The sequence below is a fragment of the Ovis canadensis genome, chromosome 16 (genome assembly GCF_042477335.2).
Source record: "Ovis canadensis isolate MfBH-ARS-UI-01 breed Bighorn chromosome 16, ARS-UI_OviCan_v2, whole genome shotgun sequence".
Lineage (NCBI taxonomy): Eukaryota > Metazoa > Chordata > Mammalia > Artiodactyla > Bovidae > Ovis > Ovis canadensis.
The window spans coordinates 25,757,919-25,778,653 of NC_091260.1; the positions used below are offsets into that span (position 1 = coordinate 25,757,919).

General features: G+C 41.6%; 1 protein-coding gene across 6 annotated transcripts in view; it reads right to left on the reverse strand.

The window, feature by feature from the left end:
* MAST4 (microtubule associated serine/threonine kinase family member 4) overlaps positions 1 to 20,735 on the reverse strand; it is a 618,638-nt gene that overhangs the window by 363,432 nt on the left and 234,471 nt on the right. For 2 of the 6 annotated variants that reach the window (XM_069556217.1, XM_069556214.1), the window contains exon 1: positions 3,273 to 3,397. The exons of the other annotated variants lie outside the window; for them this stretch is intronic. In XM_069556217.1, the coding sequence (XP_069412318.1) occupies positions 3,273 to 3,311 (39 nt within the window). In that variant the 5' untranslated portion in view covers positions 3,312 to 3,397. Of the gene's footprint in view, positions 1 to 3,272; positions 3,398 to 20,735 lie in introns of those variants that run through there. 6 annotated transcript variants of the gene reach the window in all.

The following is a 20,735-nucleotide window of genomic DNA, read 5'->3' on the forward strand; positions in this document are numbered from 1 at the left end:
TTCTGGGATACTCCTCCCCACCTTCGTGCCTCCTCCCTGCTTTACTGATGCCCGTTCATTTTTCTCCAGCCTTGGGATCTATCACATTAGGGATAGGGACACTTTCATTAAAACAAATAAAAGGGAAACACATAACAGAAATCACTGAAACAATTAATTTCCCTAACAGTTAAAAAATATGACCCGTGTTTGAGGGATATTAGGACTGAAAGGAGCCAGTTATCCTTTGACGAATTAGACCTGTCTAGAAATTCAAATTGCCCCAAGTCCAAGGTCTGCCCAAGCCCATCCATCCGTCAGAATTTCCCATGTTTGGAGATGCAATCTGAAAAGTTTCCCAGATTCTAACCAGGGAAGCCACTGGGGCCTCTTTCTCTCATTCTCATTTCTAAGGCAGTGATTGAAGTGCTGTCAGGAGTACTGGACATACTAACACAGTCCACAGAAAAGATGGAAACGTGAAGTCACTAAAGATGAACAGCTAAGTTTGGTTGCCATTTTATGAAGTAGTCATGCCTTGAGAAATTCTATGTTCTGACGAAAAATAATTTTTCAGAATCGAAATTTTTAAAACACCTTAGTTTTTATGAGCTAGAGGCCTATGTTTTAAGAGCTAGAGGTACTGAAATTCTAAAAACAGGTTCTGAACACATACTATATTATTCTACACTACATACATTCTGCATTATTGCAAAATTAAATGTTAGAAAATTAGAATATTCGTATACTCCAGATTTCTGACACTAGACTTTAAGTTATTTAAAGAACGAATCTGTTCCAATTCTAAGCATCTAACACTAAGCATCTATTCACCTCTTATCATTAGATAATATATTCTGTCATATGATCCCTATAAATAGTGATAACTGTCCTTACAGGTAATTCTTCTAACTTAAAAATAAATTCAAACAACAAATTATGGAATAAAAATATAATTATTTTATCTCACTAGTAATGATGTGGAATATTATAAAGAATGGATGTCATCTTTGCTTTCAACAATATGATACTTATTCAGGACCTACTGTATGATAGTGTATTTATTACATAGCCTCTGACTTATATTCAGTTATGCTTCTCCCCTGTCTAGTACACTCAAAATTCGTGTTATAGCATGCCTTTTACAGAAGAATAAGCAGACACCAAGAGGGTTTGTGACTTGCTCAAGATCACCTAGCAACACAATCAGAATCAAGCGTACTGAAGAGAGGTTTCAGACTAGCTTCACTACAGGTGCACCTCATTTGTGTGTTGAAGTGTTTCATATAGTATGTATTTGAAAATTAACTTAATTCCTAAATTCACTAGGTGGCGTTGCTCATAAGAACTCTACAGTGACATCTTTTGTAATACAAATGTATACTTACATCTGGTATTTTGTAAGAAGTTTCTTCATATTGGAATTTCTTAAAACAGCTACCCTATATGTGCCATGTCTTTCAAAATAAATACTGGACATAATGGGAGTAAAAGATTAACAGGCTTTGTTTTAAGCCAAAATAAAGTTGTAACTACGAGATGGCAGAACTTTCAAGCACTTGTATATTACTATTTCTCACAAGGTGGAGAGTTTTATTTCATTTATAATAGAAAGCAGGCATTCTTTATCTATTATATAGTAAAGTATGGCAGGAATAGTAAAAGGTTGTTAAGTACCATGAAGATCTAACAGTCTAAGTACTATATTAACCAGCAATGTTTCCTTTGTTTTGTTGCAAATCTTAGGTAGAAAATAGCTTGGTTATTTTAAAGAGCCACAAAAATGTCTAGAATGAAAATTTCCACAAAATCTATACCCTCAAAAGCACCATATATCTCAATCATATCCTCTGAAATTGTGATAATTTATATTACAGAAATTAATCACAAAAAGGAGTCTCCTATCAAAAACACACTTTGAATGATTTAAAATGAATTAAAGGAGAGAGAAAACTCTCAGGAGAATTGCCATCAAGATACTAATAATATGACCATTAGGAGTTTGATAGAGTTTATCACCTTTTTAACAAAGAGCCTTTCCATATTTAACTAACAACTCCAAAAAGGACATGGACCCACACAGACAGCTGTGCATTACCAGAACTTTATAGATGTGATGAAAACAAAGAAAAGGAAATCCACAGCGGTGACTAACCACACTGTACATTCAAAACAATGACCACACTGAAAATCATTAGAGGCAGTCTGTTTACTTAGGTCTGGAACAATAGATGACATTTAACTCCAACTTTTTTAATCCTTCTTTTGTTTACCTACAAATAATCCTTTAGTTTATCTATAATATTATTATAATTAGAGTAATATGAATAATATTAATATTAGCAATTGACAGACAGCTACACTAGCCATGAGTCAAGACCATTAAGGAATACTGAAAGGCATTTCTACATGTAAGGTATCATGAGTTTTCCCAAGCACTGTTTGTTTTAGTTTCCAAAATAATGAATGAGAGTTTATCAATGGCTAATGATTAGAGTCTTTCACAGAGAAAACTGCCCCTTATAAACAGGAAAAAAAGAATTAACAAGGAGTTAACAAACTAATTTTGAACATACTCATATGTTGGCTTCCTGAAACTTACAAACTGCCAAGCAGATGTTTTCTCCAAGTTTTCTGATCTGCCAAGTTTTAACTTGGAATACATTTGTATACTAAAGTCAAAGTAATTTAATTTGAGAAACTTGGGCACAAAGAATCAAGGCGGTATGATACATATCTTTCCTCATCTCAACATAAACAAATTACAGGGAACTCTGATTGAACTGCTAGTAGAAACTTTCATCTCACTGACAGGAGAAACCTCTCAACAGCTGCACACATCTGCAAGGCAACCAGACAGATGCTGCCGCCGCAAGGGCTAAGTCTGACACAAAACTGAGTCCTGTGTTCCCAGAACTGAACAGAGTTGCTACCCTCAACAGACTTCCCAGACTCTTGACAGAAAGCCCAACCCGCTCATCAGCTGTCACTGCCAGCCACAATTTAACTATTCTTGAACAACCAGCAGGAAAAAAAACAAAACACAACAAACAAGCCACAAAGTCTCAAACTAAAAGTCCGATCTATTGTCTGTGACAATAGAGCCTTTCTCGCTGAACCCTGTGATGTGTCGCTGAGTTCTGTAAAGAGAGACTTAGCGTATCACGTTGCCAAGTGGATACTGAGAACTGTGCACGTATTTGCCCCCAGAAGAAGAATGAAAAGGGAACTTTGAAATCCTCCACTGCTGGCCACAGGCAAGGCTACATTTCAAGAACGGAAGGATCTCCTACCTGGAGCCCTCTTCGTCTTAGAATGCTGGACTCATCCATCTCCCCCTCCGCTTTCTCTGAGCCTCTCACAACAGTCTAGCCATGCTGTACTACCGCTACTTCGGCACGCTAATTCAGAGCCCGGCAGCTGCTAAACACTTACATCACGCTCTAGCTGATTGGAGCCCTGAGTCAGCTGGTCCCGCTTAGTTATTCACTCCAGCAACTTCGGGGATCACGGATGCTTGCAGTTCGGTGGGAAAGCGCAGCAAGTGGGCTTAAACACCTAATGCATCCACCCAGGGAGAGGAGGCTCTTGCTAATAGATAAGAAATCATGGGAGCTCTGCTTTCACTACTCTTTCAGAACACTGGCCCTGGCATTCCAGGCGACCAGAAAATAGCTGTCGGCAGTGGTCGCGGGTCAAGTCCCTTCGGAAGCAACTATAAGGTCAAAGTAGCTAAGTCAATCAGCGGTGACAGACACCTCTGCAAACAGCAGCTGCTGATTGGGACGGTGAGAAACTAGGGCACAGCTGGCCAGCCAAGCAGCACCACCTTCCTGCCGCTCATCTTTTCTGATGGCATCAAAGGAGGAAAAAAAAAACGTAATAGAACACACAGGCAGCCGGAAAACCTGAAAACAGCGGGCTCAGGGCGGCGGCTCTCCGCTTACAGGGGGAGGAACCCTTACCCCTCCCAGCGCCAAAGCCAATTTATTTACATAAATACCTCACCGCCCATTCCTAGCCCAAAGATACAGTTCAGGTTTTAATCTTCCTCATGATAACAACTTTCTCTGTTAATACCAGACCCAAATGTAAAAAGGGAGAAGAAATTCTAAGACGCATCATTAGTGGGAATATTAACCTATTTCTAGCCCATAAACAACTAAAAAGAAAAAGATACCCATCACGTGCAATTTCACAGTCTGTTTCAGCTTGTTTACTCCGCTCATCCTCATCTTATTTCAATTCAAAGCAACAGAAGAGATGCATATTAAGCTTTCATTACTGACCTAGCACAGAAGTAACAATATCCGATACTACCAATTTATAATAAATTATTCCCCCTTGATTTCTTTTCCAAGATTTAAATTGGGAGCACAGTATGGTCCTGAGAAGCAAATACCAGGGATATCTATAGTTTGTCTCAGAACTACCTCCTTCTTCATTTTATCCATTAGTCTTTTTTATCTTGAAAGAAAGATAGTCAAGAAGGCAGGCATAATGCATAATTTATTTTTTTTTAAAACATCAGTAATTTCTGGGTTTTACCTAATGCAGGTATCTAGCAATTTCTACGCATGGGGGTGGGGAAGAAATGACAAGTGGTTCCTACCCAGACCCCTGCTATTACACTAGCTTTGTGTCTCTTGCTGACTGTCAACACACTCTTAGGGTTGCTATCAATTGATTAGATTATGTCATTAAAAATAGCTCAGGGATTTATGAATCTAACCACTGAGGAAAATGGATTGCATTTTATGTTCCCAAACCATCTTTGCAGACATCTCTAGACATACAAACAGAAACTCTGTCAAGAAACGCTGCCCCCCACCCACCCACCCCTCACAGAAGCATCCACGAAGAAGGGTGTCAGGGTGTTTTACCACTGAGGCATGTTCATTGGATACTACTTAAAGGAAGCAAACCCCAGAGACTTTTTAGCTCTCGCTCTTGGGTGGAGGAGTAAGGCCATCTCTAAAAGCAAAGAAAAGGCACCAGCCTGGTCATTGCTCAAACCAAAATGTACCTCCAACCTTCTAGCACAATTTTTTATAGATTTTTAAAAATACTATGCATTTTTGTTTAAATTGAAGGAAAAAAAGGGGGGGAGCAGAGAAGAAATGAAAAGAAAAAGTCTGGGGTCTGGAACGGAGGAATCTGTGAGCTGTCTGTGGGAGAATCTGCAAAGGGGTTGGAAATAGATTCCCATCCTTGACAGGCCCACCTGTACTTTAATCTTTTCCTGCAAAAGGAAGACGTTTCTGTTCAATGAAAACAAAAGGAATGACAGTTGTTGCCCTTTCTCCCTCAATTCACCCTCCTGAGAGAAGAGCTTAAGCAGCTCCCTGAATTTGAAGTGCTGGCTTTCACAAAGTACCTTGGCAGCAGGTCAGAATATATTTACCAACTTAGATGTCATTGTTATCTGCCCACAGAGGCATAAGAAAGTCCTAACTGAATTTAGAAGAAGAAAAAAAAAATCATGACCCAAGAAGCTGAACTTGGAAAAGCAAAGGCCGAGCATGGTGTCCTTATATGTGCTTGTGATCTGAGAGCTGTGATCTTCATTGCGCTGGTCCTTCTAGAGAATGTGGGGTCTGACAGAGGACATCAAGTTCCCACTAAAGAAAAGGAAGGGAAAAGACTTTTCCCCTTCAAGCAGAGATCATAGGATGTCGAGAGGAAAAAAAAAATGTAGAGCCCAGAAGTATCTTTTCTGTGACCAATCGAGTAAGATGGTTGGAAGTGTTATCAGAAGACATTTCGAGGACACACTGACAAAAAGCCAGGTGATGTGTGTCTCAGATAAGTGGGCTCTGGGCATCGTAGGCACTCGGCAGCTAGACCCGTTTGGTGGCTGGGGTTGATAAAATGGGATCTTGGCTAAAGGTGAAAAGTATGTTTCTTAACAAAGGAATATTCTGAGATAAAAATCTAGGATAGTATTCAACCATTAACTAAGTCTACGATGAAGATTATAACCATTGCACCATCAAATCTAGTATGAAAAAATATCGATTACCTGTCAAAATGTATCACTTTGAGAAGTGATACACGTACATTTTAAAGAAATAAAACCAGCCAGAGGCAAAAACATTTAGGACAAAAATGAAAGGCTGCTGAAAAATAACATCAAGCAATAATGGCTTAGCAGAGGGGATAGTAAAAGGAAAATTGCTACATTTACCCTTTGCTATATATTTTCTCATCAAGATAGGCCATGTGTTAAAATGCAATAAAAACTTCAAATGATGACACTATTCACAGGTAATAATTAGGAGCGAGCCTAATTTCCATTAATAAACTCATTTTTCCTGCAATTTTATACCTTCATGGAATCTGTTCGTATTATTATGAGTCAGTTCACAAAGTACCAAACTCAACGTGTAGAGCTTTTACATGTGTATTCAAATAAAATTTGGTAGACTCAGTCATTAATTATAATCTGAAGCCAGAGGCTTTGTGGTACTTAAATTATTTGTACGTGTACACCTCGTGTGCACACTATCATAGGCATAATTTACTTCACAGAATACTCAAAATCCGTGGATACTGTAATAAGGACCAAACCTAAATTTTATTCATTGTTACAATAAATGGCTCACAGAAACAAAAACAAGCCCAAATCCCAGGGGAGAAAAATCAGGGGGAGGGGTGGGAAGAGTTTGGTTGTACGAATTTTCACAGAGAGTGAGATTTTGTGATCACTGACATCCACAGCAATGTCACCTGGTGCTAGGACACACGTGAGGCATGTGATTTACACAGTCACGCATTTCTCACGAATTTAAAACCAAGCTACACCTCTCTCCTCCTGATCCACACTGGTTTCTCTAAAGTAAAAGTGGCTTCTGATTTTACCCACTCTTCAGCAACTGACTTTTACCAGGAAACCTTGGTGAGGAACACTGTGAGCAATTCTTTAAAAACCAAAGCTGGGGGATGTTTCCAAACCTAACTTGACCTGCTGTACTCCACCAGCTAAATCCACTCTCTGCCAGCAGCTCTTGGCCTCTGGCTCCTGGACCACCTACCCAGAAGCCAAGGAGGTGGTGAGTGAGGGGAGTAGAGATCACTGCCCGGTAGAGTAGGAGGCTTCTCCCTCCAGACCAGCCTGCGGGAGGAGAGTCCGCATTCCTCATCTCACCAGAGTTCTTGGTGTGCTCAGAATGTGATTTCTAGTACCATCGCTGCTATCTGCAGTGGGATTTGCCCTTAATGTTTGCTTTTGTGTGTGTTTGTAGCCATTACTACTTCTTAGCAAGGTAGACAAACACCCACAAAATGCATAAGCCACAACATCTTGTTACTTTGAGACAACCGACCAGGGGTTTGTAGCCTCTGTTCACTCATGAGGAAATCCAATATAGCCAGTGGATAAATTCATTCATTCATTCATTGATTATTTTTTCTACTCGTAGATAAAAGCCAGTGGCTAAAATGCATATGTCATATTTTAAAAAGGTAACATAAAGGTCATAAAAAGTTGCAAATAAGAAACAGGTCATTCATGACAGTGCATATAAAATATCTATTATGTGATTATTATTATTCCTCCGGCAGCTTAAGGGGTAAAGAGAACCCTGAACACCAGTAATGAATGCAGCTGCGAGATTTACTCAAAATATACGTTTCAGTGTTGACATTTATAATCCTTCTTAATTTTAGCACTTTATTTTCCTCCATGTTTTATTTCTAATAACAGCCAACAAATACTGATCACACAGTAGGTGACAATCACTGCTCAAAGTACTTTATACAAGTCATGTCATCTAATTCTTTCAACAGCCCTATGAATTAGATATATTATCATCCCCATTATACAGATAAGGGAACTGATCAGAGAGGTTAAGTAACTTTCCAAAGATTACACAGCCAAGGAAGGGCAGAACTGGGGTACCAACCCTGACAGGCTGACTCTGGAGTTTGGGTTCCTAACAACCCTACTGCCTCTTAATGTTTAAACACAGAAGAAAAAGAAAATGTTTTCAAGATGAAAAGAATGCATGACAGGTGTCAAATTTTTTAGCTTCAAAGTGAAAATTACCACATTCTAAGCTATCCCTGGTCAGAACATACCAGAAAGAGCTTGCAGAATCCCAGATTCATGGCCAGAGGTCTCTAAAAATCAAAAGGAGGAGGGTGTGAAAAGCCAACTCATTAGAAAAGACCCTGAAGCTGGTAAAGACTAAAGGCAAAAGGAGAATGGGATGACAGAGGAGGAGATGGTTGGATGGCATCACTGACTCAATGGACATGAGTTTGGGTGGACTCCAGGAGTTGGTGATGGACTGGGAGGCCTGGCGTGCTGCAGTCCATGGGGTCGCAAAGAGCCGGACACGACTGAGCGACTGAACAACAACAACTCGGCTACCTTAGGGCTGAAGAGAGATCGATGCCCCTCGGCAAGAGTTGGATGGAGGGAGAAAGCAGCCAGGGAATAGTTCTGGGGTGTGGCCTCTGTTCCTTCTCAAATGCACCTGGGCCTTCAAATGTTCCACTCTCACAACTCTTCACCCTTCTGGCTCCCAAAGTATCAGTTCAGTTCAGTTCAGTCGCTCAGTCATGTCTGACTCTTTGCAATCCTATGAATCGCAGTGCGCCAGGCCTCCCTGTCCATCACCAACTCCTGGAGTTCACTCAAACTCACGTCCATCGAGTCGAGGATGCCATCCAGCCATCTCACCCTCTGTCGTCCCCTTCTCCTCCTGCCCCCAATCCCTCCCAGCATCAGAGTCTTTTCCAAGGAGGCAACTCTTCGCATGAGGTGGCCAAAGTACTGTAGTTTCAGCTTTAGCATCATTCCTTCCAAAGAACACTCAGGACTGATCTCCTTTAGAATGGACTGGTTGGATCTCCTTGTGGTCCAAGGGACTCTCAAGAGTCTTCTCCAACACTACAGTTCAAAAGCATCAATTCTTCAGCACTCAGCTTTCTTCACAGTCCAACTCTCACATCCATACATGACCACAGGAAAAACCATAGCATTGACTAGATGGACCTTTGTTGGCAAAGTAATCTCAGTTCTAAATATAACATATATTTGTTTACAAATAGTCAGTTCTACAGAACCAAGGCTCCCTTTGCAGTTTTGGGTGCCAGCATGCTACACATTCCCGTGAACTTGAGGGCTTTTCAAAGCTCTTCAGTCTGCAGACCGACACACTTCAGTTTTCTGGAATCTGCCATCAAAGGCACTTGGTAAATCACTCTTTCCCTGCAGGTGAAGTGACTCAGGGCAAGGCTGTCCTGAGCCGTGATGAGAAGCTGAAAGGGAGGGGAAATTCCAACCCAGACTTTTCCTTCCATTTTCCGGGAGTCATGACTTCCCAGCATCCTCGGAAGAAAGTGTCCTACCCTGAGAGCCGGCGCCCCAGGCAGGCTCCACCAAGACCGCCAGGAAGCCAGGGAAAGTCCCTCAGCTTCTTGAGCTTCAGTTTGTGAAATCAAGATGTTACTACAGGCTTAAAAGTGGGCACTGCAAAGAGGAGGCGGCCACCTGCTGGGAAACTGGGAAACTGCTGGGAAACTGGGTCCCAGTGCCCCTCACACTGGGCGCCTGGTCCCTCCTCTACTGACTCCACAACCATGACTCAAAACTCCCCTTCCTCCTCCAGGCTATGAGCATCTCATCAAGCATCTGCTTTACATGCCACTCAGCTACCTGCCTGGTCTCAGGCTCCTTCGACTGGCCAAGTATGTGCAAGAGGTTGAGGGCAGAACTCAGCTTCCCAGCAGTGCCTGCTCATCGGGACTCTCCCAAGAGAGAAAGCAGTGCTCCGATGCCAGGGATGTGCTGAAGCGTGGGGGCTGAAAAGTACGCGGTGGACTTCATGTTAACTGTTAAATGCTTGGCTACAGTGGCCACTCATCTTCACCCATGTCCAATAACCAGAATATTACAGCATTAGTCTAATCTTCAGAAACATTAAAGTAACATACAAGTGATACAGATCACCAGTGTCATCAATGCCCAAAAGGTACTCAGAAATGGGTTCCCTTCTACAAAGTCCCAGGAGCTATTATGCCCAGGAATAAATACTGAAACTACAAATTACCTTGCCTCGTATTTTAAAATGGTCATGTAAAACTGGAAAATAAAGTTCTAATCTCAAAAGTTGAAAAAATGAGGTTCATACTTTATGTCTTTTTCTCCCCAAAGGAAAAAAAAAATGTAAACCTGTCAAGGAGACTAAAACAAAAGGGCTTGATGCCTTCTAGGGAGAGGAGGAATTTTCTCACTTTCAAAAGAAAAGAGAGGATCCACATCTTCCCACCGATAATACACAAAAGTCTGAATTTATCCACAGAGTGGTATTTTCTAAAACACATGTTTCATTTAGCGAAAACTGCAGGTAGGGTCAGTAGCAATCATATGCCTCTGAAATGCGGCATCCCACGCTTCCTGCATATAGCTCCATCTTCCATCCTGCCTGTAACCCTGAAGACTGTTACAATGTATGCAATCAGTGACTTCTACAATGTAACATGCATGAAGAAAGCTATATCGTCTGGACGTCCGCATCACCTTTTAAAATCTAATTATTTCTGGCATATTAGCCATCAAATCACCACTGACAATATGACAGGAATCATGGTATTGAAAAAATTACATCCTAGGAGGGAATAATAAAATATAAATCACATACGTAATTTTCTTTTGAACATTTTAACAATGACACCCTCATATACATATGAAATATAGCAGACTATCCTCATAAATGCCCCAACATCAATCACAGCAGGAAAATATTCTCTACTTTGTGAACACATGGATCCAACAAAATATAGCATTTCTAATAAAACTGGGTAATACAACTTCATTTTTTTCATCGAGGGGCATTTATGAAGATCTGACAATGGGAAATGGCTCCAATTTTTGTTTCCAATTATGTCCCTTCATCTCTACATGACACCCAGCTAACACTGGGACCATAAACTAATATTTAGCAAACTCCTATATGTCACATTAATATATAGATGGAGACAGGAGTAGACGAGTGGGGTGATGCTGGCTGTATTGCCACCACAGGCTACCCACCCACTGTATGAGCTCCAGACATGGGTATGTCAATGTGTTTATATGCATAATATTCCTGGCATCAACTAAGTATTTTATGAGATTCTGAAACAAAGATTTCTAAAATTATTCCTAAAGTGATGAGATCTACCTAGAGATAAAAGATGAAGATTATTTTCAAATTTGGAACTCTATTCTGAGTTTAATGGAATCAGAGATTACATATACTGAAATCAGAGATTATAAATGCACTTTTAGGCCACACATGCATTGAACTTTTCTTTTTTAGTCCTAAGTTGACAAGAAGCTAAGTTCTAGGTTAAATGTACTGTTACCTATCTAAACTACTCCAAAAGAGTAACTACAAGGGAAGAAAAGTTATGGAAAATCTGCCAAGAAGAAAAACCAAGCCTAGTCATCTCGGAGTTTAAAAGCTGATTGACCAAAGACAGCATGCTAAACAAAACTAGGGTGGGAGTTCACGCATGAAGTAACCAGTCTTTCTTCGTCTCTGGGTTTGTATCCACATGAATCACAATATAGATCTGAAGAGCCCCGAGCAAACTGTTTTAAATCCAGCAATCACGTCTGGAACCTTATTCTACCTTGAGGCTCCAGGTTGGATTAATTCTGAGGATTTGCTGGGAACCTCCTTCTGATCTTTTTTGGATTATGTTCATAGAGTCAAGCAATTTTGGTGACTCTTCTGCAAAATGCTGAGGAGAGGTGCAGATAGCAATGATTAAAAACAAACAAGTTGCTTTCCTTCAGGCAACCAGGTGGCAGTCAGACACCTATCCTGAATCCTGTTTGTCATTGCACTGCTCCTCAAATTGGTTCATCTTTCCTTCCATCATCCTCTACTAACATGGCATCCGATTTAGAAGTGAGCCGAAATGGGGCTGTGCCCACAACCCATTTTCAGTTGACGGAGAGGAAGTACTCCTTGGGACTCTGTCATCTAACACAGTAAGCAATGTGAGTTCCACTTCTCTGCTATATCGACTGTCCTTCAGCTTCCCTGAAATGTACTCTTCGGAGAAACACAGAATGTGCTCCAGATTCTGCCTCGTTAATCCTCATCAGCTTCTTTCAAAGGAGAAGAGGAAGAGACTGGCCCAATTTACCCACGAGGAAAGCGAGGCAATGGGGTTAAAAGAAGAGCCCAAGGCCGAGGAAACAGCAAAAAGCCAGAGCCAACAGAAGCGTTCGGGCTTCTCAGGTGGGGCCCCGGCGCCACACAGCAGCCACTTTCCCCAAACAGCCTCCCTCCCTTCTTCACTGTGGTGGCCCACTCCTGTGGCCCAAAGTTGCCTCAATTGCAATTCAAGGGCAAGGGCTGCCCTGCAAAACTTTAAAATAGGTAGACAAATGAAGAAAGAAAGAAAACCAAACAAGCAGAAGCAGAGAGGGAGAAACAGAAGCATTAGCTGAAGGTCAGACCAAGGAGACGAACTTCCACACTAAGCTTCACTGATGACACGGTACCTCTATCTATCTGGTTCAGTAAGAGGATACTGCAAACACAGGGCTTAAATTACAAGTACATGGACCACAGATACATTGGGTTTTTGTTTTGTCTTGCAGTGGCAGCATTGCTCTCTACACTACAAGAACATAGAGTCACGCAATAGCATTCAAAATACCGTGCTTCTTAGGGTCATGTTATTACACATTTAGTCCTTGACTCTCATCTAAAACGTTGATGGGTAGTCTCTCCCAATTTTCCCTTTCTCCGTCTGTTTGCTCAAGAAAAATGTTTAACTTGTCTGGGTTTCTTAATAATACTTTAAATATAAATGTAATAGATGTCTATTGGGGAACATCTGGGATAGACACCACCACAGTGTCATCTCTAATTTAATGAACAATGATTTATTACCCTGATTTTCTTAAACACCACACACACAGGACATAGAAGTTTCTAAAAAATGGTCTTGAAAATAACTCTTAAAGTAAAATTAAGAGATAGCTTTTACAGACTGAAATCAGTATACAACAGTCTTCCTAAAAAATATTTTAAAACTTTGGTTTGTCTGGGTAGCTGATTTAATTTCTCTCCAGTCTATATGAAAATGCAGCAGGGGCTCTGGCATTTTCTCCTCAAAAAATCAAGGAAATCTATCTCAAGTTTTACAGACTGATAGAAAGTCACTCAGTTCTATTTGAAATCCCTAGTTCATTCATTTATATTCATTAATCTTAATGACATCATTAATGCACAATGTGTTTCAGAGAAACTAATTGTATTTTGCCAGAATCAAACATTAACAATTATACTTCCCATTATCACCTAATAACATAAAATAAAATGTTAAAAGTCTCAGTCACATCACTGAATATTTTGGCATGATAACTGATTTTCATTTTTAATGCTACAATAAATTGACCAGATTATCATCAATTAGATAAATTAATATTCTTTACGCAAGGAAGGCAGTAGGAAATTCTCCTGCTAGAAACTGACAGCCCTCTATACTTAACTTCCTTGAGTTTCATTGAACACTGGCTTAGTCTTCTTTTGCCCCCTTATCTAAAGCTGGATTTTGTGACACAAGCTAATACCACACAAGAGAACATATTCCTTTTTAATTTTGTATACTTATCATCGCTTTAAGAAAAGATAGGAGATTAGGATATCTCAGCTCTTCAAGTAAAGGAGAAGTATCTACCCGAGCAGTAAAAATGCCCTGAGTCAGAAATACATGAATCAACTTGTTTAAATTATTGCATTACTATATATATATACATATATATATGTATATATACATACACATACACACAATTCTATGCACTTGATTCAAAAACCAATCTCTAAACAGCTGCTAGGGATTAGGCATTAAGATGGATGTCGAGAATAGAAAGAGGGAAGAGACTCCGTTCCACTGGAACATGGTCATGGAATCTCAAAACACATGAAAAAAAACAAAACAAAACAACAAGGGGATTGATTGGTGGAATCTCAGGGACAAATATTTATTCAAGGTGTCGATGCTGCAAACACAGAAGGTGGGTAGAGAATGGGGGAATTTGGGGAAGAGGACGTAAATGATGGTCCCCAGATTGATCTGCACATCAGAATCACTGAAAGAGCCCTCATAATTTCCAAAAACTAAAGCTAAGCCCAGACCAATTAAATCCCAATCTTAGGCGGAAGTGGGGGTGGGAGGCAAATATGAGTAATTTCTGAATTTCCCCAGGTGATTCCACTGTGCAGACACGCTTTGGTAACCACTGGTCTGAAGGAAGTGGAGCTACTGAGTGGGGTAGATGGGGAAGATGACAGGAGCCCAGTGGTCAGAAGGTCTCCACTACTTCCCACTGGTTCCCTGTCATCTACTTGGTAAGTGATGAGTCAGCTTGAGAAAAGGGCGAGGGGAGAGAGGTGATGGGGAACAGCAAGGGAAGGAAGGACTGATTCCCAAAGCTGTGAAAGAACATGCCTTTTAATCTCGTCACCAAAGATGAGTATTTCCATGGAAAGACAAGGCATTTTTGTACAATCCTTCTCTAAAATTGAAGCTCAGTGAACTGAGTAAGTCCTATCTGTCTTGGTCTTACTAAACACATTACAATGACTCAATTATTAAAAGCAAACAGGATCCTTCATCTTGTCCTTCTTGAGGTTTTCCCCAGCGCCGCCCGAACTCGGGTGATGGTTTCATACCTCACCTGACAACCCTGACTGGCTGTCGCCACTCTCCTCTGAGACAGACAGGAAAGGGCATTTGTGAGGCGCCTACTAATTGTGTTCTTTACCTGTCCTCTGAAGAAAACTAAGCACAAGAGGATGTATGTACCCTGACCATTTTATCTACAGAAAACATAAATAGATTAACTCTGATTTCATTTTGCAAAACATTACATAGAGATTCCTTAAGTCATCAGGAAAGATATAGACTTCTTCAGGGAAAAATACACAATGCAATTCTAATACTTGACTGGAAAGCAGGATTTTTTAAAACATTCTTACTTGCCTTCTGAAGTTCATGTTTTAGAAATAAGTTACCAATTTCAGTACTCAGTTTTCAGAGGGGACAACTTGTATTTATGGAGTGAAAATGCTGCTTTCTTTGCATGTTCCTGAAGAAGCATCTTTCTTTGTGTTATAAAGTTGTGTTTATGTTATAAAAACCATAACAGATTCTGGTTATATATAACAGGTTATGGTTATTCTGGTTAGCATGAGGCTGCTGATTTGGTGTGGTGTTTAACTGCACATGCATTAAAAATTTCTAACAATGCATTCTAGAAACATGAAGTCTATTCTTTCAAGAATTACAGCTAACATGATGCACTAAAATGTCCTTCAAAATATTAGTGGAAGGAATTTCTCCAGCTCAAGTATTCAATATTTTCTGAACATAACTCAAATATACAAACCTGATAGCAAAACATTGATCATATATTATTCTCTGAAGCTCAAAAGGCTATCAAGATTAACAGCACTGTCTTACTTATAGCAGTAATCTGCAGCCCAAATGTTGTGAAAAATCTCCATGTGATGTGACAAAGCATTTTAATTTCAACCAGACACTAGCTTTTTATAAGCTCTTCCAACAGTTTTCTTACAGTGAGAGAGTTATTTTTACAAAGTCCAACTTTTTTTTTTCCCCCCAGTTGACTTTATGAACCACCCTGCGCCCAGGGCATACCTTTCTCTCACATGCAATATGAATGTATCTTTTTAAAAAATCCTCTCAACGTTTACTTCTATCAGCTACAAATGAGATTTGCTGAGGTGCCACCTACTGGACACAACACCATTAGCATCAGTGCACTTCACCTTATTTCCTTTTTTCAGCTTTTAAAAGTCTTGATTTTCTCTGAGTTAATGCAGATGATGTGAATCTATGTTTCAAATGAAGGTGATCTAACAGAAATCACAGAGTCTGTCCCATCAAGGGTGCCCTAGGTGATGATGTTTTGAATGCGCCGATGGAAGTGCTGGCTTCTTACCTATCATCACGGCTGCTCATCTTGCTCGATCAGGCACAAGGGAGGCAACCGAAGGTCATGACAGACCTGTGAGAGGACGATGCTTCCTTGAGACCCGGATGAAAGTGACTGCCTCCTGCCCGAGCTGACGATCCACCCAGAGCTCCTAGCACCGACTACACAGAGTAGTGATACTCAGCTTTTTACAAATGGCATCATGTCAGCGAGGTGCGCACCCATCAGACACAGACATTTTGATTTCCTAGTTTGTTACTGAGGGCTTCCCAGGTGGCACAGTGATAAAGGATCCTCCTGCCAAGCAAAAGACGTGGGTTCAATCCCTGGGTTGGGAAGAGCCCCTAGAGAAAGAAATGGCAAACCAGTTCAGTTTTCTTGTCTGGAAAATTCCATGGACAAAGGAGCCTGGGCTACAGTCCATAGGGCTGCAAAGAGTCAGACATGACTGAGCAATTAAGCACAGGCTATACATGAGCTGGGGGAAAGTGCCAGGCAAATACCACATTCTGTTCATGTAAAGCTGCCCCTGGAGACTCACCTCTCCTTCCTCTTAAGCCATGAGAGCCTGGGTTCAGGCAGAGCCTGGGGTGTGTGCAGCATTTCTCTCCTGAATTGCTCTAAGTTAGAGAAAGAGGGCAAGGATCTTCTGAGACTCCACTGGTCACGATGCACTTCCAAGGAAAACAGTGCAGGAATAGACTGTGCGGTTTTGACTGTCTCCCCTCCTATCATATTTGCACCTATCATCCCTTCCTCCACTACCAAGTACTGCTGCCCATGGAATTCTTTTCTGCTTAAAGCCGTCAGTAATGAAAATCCCAGGTTCAGAATTAGAGCCACCCATTTCTTCTCAATGGGTGAACTTATTTATCTAATGCCATTCACTGAGCACTTTTATAGAGCTGACAGGTCCTTATCGCCTGCTTTGCCCATTTGGGTAATTTGTAAGCAGAAATACAAATGCTGCCAGACTCAGAGACGTTTCCTTCAGAAGCAGTAGACTGGAGGAAATTCCTTCCTATACCTGTCTTTCCCTTAGGGAGGAGATAGGGCCCAGGAAGCACTAGAATGGCAACTGAGCCACTAAAACCCATTCCAGGTCCGGCCACTTAACCCTTGATTGCCCTTGGGAAAGTCATTTAATAAATTGCTTTATTTGATTTGTCTCAGTTGCCCATTTTTACCCTCCAATATTTCATTCTGAAATTTTTCAAGCCTACAAAAAAGCCGAAAGAATACAACATTCCTCATAGTCTCCACTTCAATTCACCAATTGTAAACAGTTCCCCTAATGTTTCTTGCTATCCATATTTGTGAAAATACAATGCAGACAAAAATTGTTCTTTTTCTCAATAAGAAAATCGAAAGATGAAAAACCCCACAAGAAGGTGGGAAGTGGTCATTAACTATACACTGAGCAAGACTTCCCAAGAACAATTTTATCAGGAATTAGATTTCTTTAAAAACTTAGGACTGCAAGAGAGTTTTCATTAACATATTTCAGGAAATGCTTCAATGAGGATGGTCAGCCTAAGGTGAAGCCCAGAATCATCCCACTCCAGAGCAGGAAGCCACCTTTCAGAGACATTAAACCATTCCTTTTAGAAACATGAAAACTGAGACCCAAGCAGGCTGCTTCTTATCACCAACCACTCCCTGTACGTTATAAATAATAGACTCACAAGAGAAGTGGGAATATGAGAAGGAAAATGAGAGAAGCAGGAAGATGGGACAGAGGGAGCGAGGAATCCAGGTGTGGTCAAGGCCAGCAGCTCCCCAAGCCACTGCTATTCACCTGCAGCAGCACCGCCCTCCTCGGGTGCTGGAGGGGAAGCTTCTACTCCTAAACGCCCAGAATTCCCCTTTCCTCTTCAGCCTCACACCCCCTCCTTCAAAGATGTGACCCTGCATCACACATTCCAGGCATTTCTATTTTTCCTCTTAGTTTCACCATGCTATTACTGTCTCTGTTAACAACATCATTAAATACAGGTACTATGGGAGCTTCTCTGGGAACTTCCCTGGTGGCTCAGATGGTAAACAATCTGTCTGCAATGCAGGAGACCAGGGTTCAATCCCTGGGTCGGGAAGATTCCCTGGAGAAGGGAATGGCAACCCACTCCAGTATTCTTCCCTGGAGAATTCCACGAACAGAGGAGCCTGGCAGGCTACAGCTCATGAGAGTTGGACATGATTGAACAACAAACAAAAGACAAATGCGAACAAAGATTCAACCAGTGCCAGTGAAGCTTCACAGATGGTTCCACAAGTCAACCACCTCTCTAAGCCAATACAGGCAGGGGCCTCCGGAGGATGAACAGAGAAGGTTTTATGTTTGCTGAACCAGGTTTCTGGGTTCAGTGTTGGAAATGGGATTTCCTTGTTATTCTGGCCTTCTCAAAAAATTCATATGCTTTTGTTTCTTAAAATTATCTGTGGCTACTCTCAGAATCCCTGAATCAATAAGATTAATTCCGCAGTAGAATATTAATTTTCAGAAATACATCTTCTATTGTTTCTTGGCATCCTTCCTGGCCCAGTGTGGCTCCACAGTCAGCTCGGTACCACTGGCTGTGCCGTAAAGATGCTGACCGATGGTGCACCAACGCAGAAGGTCATACCATTATCCCGCTGGCCCTCTCTGAGCTTTTATTCTGCTGTTTGTACTTCTCTGACTCCAGACTCAAAACAGACCTGGTCTTGGAAAGGTTTACAGTCGTCCATGAATTGCTTCATTTGTAAAATTAGAGCACTCCTGAACGCCTTCATAAAAATACTTTGAGCAGCTTTGATAAATTACAGCTCATGTACACAATTACAGTATCGATCTCTAAAGTCACCAGGTTTTCTGTCAGTCCCTGTTGCATTTGCAGCTATCTTTTTAATATCTTTTCTCCTTTCTTAGAAAAATGCCCCCAAACCTGACAGGCATCATTATTTAAGCAGTATGCAATGCCTTCATCAGTCGAGAGGAACAAAACAGGTCTTTCTATTCCTTTTAACATAACCATTTGCCTCCTTTACAAACTACTGTGCTAGGACCAAAGGGGAAAAGTGGCTCAGTTGTGCTGACCCTTTGCAGCCCTATGGACGGTAGCCTGCCAGGCTTCTCTGTCCAGTGGAACTCTCCAGGCAAGAATACTGCAGTGGGTTGCCATTTCCTTCTCCAGGGGATCTTCCCAACCCAGGAATCAAACAGGTCTCCTGCCTTGCAGGCAGATTCTTTACCATCTAGCACTAACTACGTAATAAATCAAGATGCTGACCAGATTATCCTTTCCTGACATGACTGACTAGTAAGATGATTACGGTAACAAACGTTAACCAACTCAGAAAGTCCTGTCTGTTCTGTGAAGACATCAGAAATATGCTGAGGCTTTTCCCAAGCTCTGACATGTATCCACCTTACTTGAATAAACACAAGAAAAAATGACAAAGGAGAGGGCTACAGAAGGACAAAGCACCGATTTTGAACATGTTCTGAATCACATCTTTAGTTAAAGCTCAAACATGTTTAGATGAGTCTGTGATTTAAGTCATTTTTCAGTTTGAAAACATGACCCATATACCAAGAACATAGTTTTTTTTCTCTTTCACTCTCATCCTAAAACGATATCATTAAAAACAAAAAATAAGTGCTGATACAGAGAAATATATGATTAAGCTGTATGTGGCCATAAACCACTGACTCTGGCGCAGCTGAGCTGGGAACCCTCAGCAGCAGAGGCAAGGGACAGCAGAACATCCCTGCCCCCTCTCTCTGAGCATTCAGGGACCACCTGGCAAGGAGCCTGGGGTGGGGAAGAGAGAAACCCATGTGAGCCACCTCTGCCCAGTCCTGCACCTGCACACACGCGTGCTCAGTCACTTCAGTCGTGTCCGACTCATTGCGACCCCACGGCTGTAGCCCGCCAGGCTGCTCTGTCCTTGGGATTCTGCAGGCAAGAGTACTGGAGTGGGTTGCCATGCCCTCCTCCAGGGGATCTTCCCAACCCACGGATAGAACCCGAGTTTCCTGCGGCTCTTGCATTGCAGGAGGATTCTTTGCTGCTGAGCCACCAGGGAAGCCCTGCTTAGCCCTCCTCTATTCCAGAAAAGCATCACTGAAGAAGCTCCCGGTGATGTTTATCAGGAAAAGACACTCTAAGGACTGAGGGAGTGGACACAAGGCTGTTCTGCAGAGAAACAGCAGCATCCCCATAACTTCTGCTTTCACAGTAAAGTCTTTCTGGGGACTCGGCGAAGACCTTCCCATCGTATTTTGCTACTTCTCTTCAAGTTCAGTTATACATCTGAAAATTAAGATCTTGGCACACAGCCAGAAATACATTCATGGTCATCAAAGAACTGTGCAGGCCTCAAAGGCGAATGGCAGAAAGTATTACAGAGGGGAAAGCACTTCTTCTGAATTCACTGGCCAGTAGATGCAGTACCTGGCGGAGGGCATGACAACCCACTCCAGCATTCTTGCCTGGAGAATCCATGGGCTGAGGAGCCTAGAGGGCTCCAGTCCATAGGGTCGCACAGAGTCGGACACAACTGAAGCAACTCAGCCCGCAAGAAGACTCAATACCAGGAACTTCAAGGGAGAAGACAGGTAGCCAGACACACCATTTGTGGTGATAACTGATGCTTAGGTATATCATCCCATTCAGAAGGTTTTGGCAATGTTAACGGGCTATTTTCTTGTTCAAACTATTTCCTTTTGCTCCTGGTACAAAGCTGCAATCTCTCTCCCAGCCTCTCATGCGCCTGGGTGCGGCCATAAGACCAAGCTCCA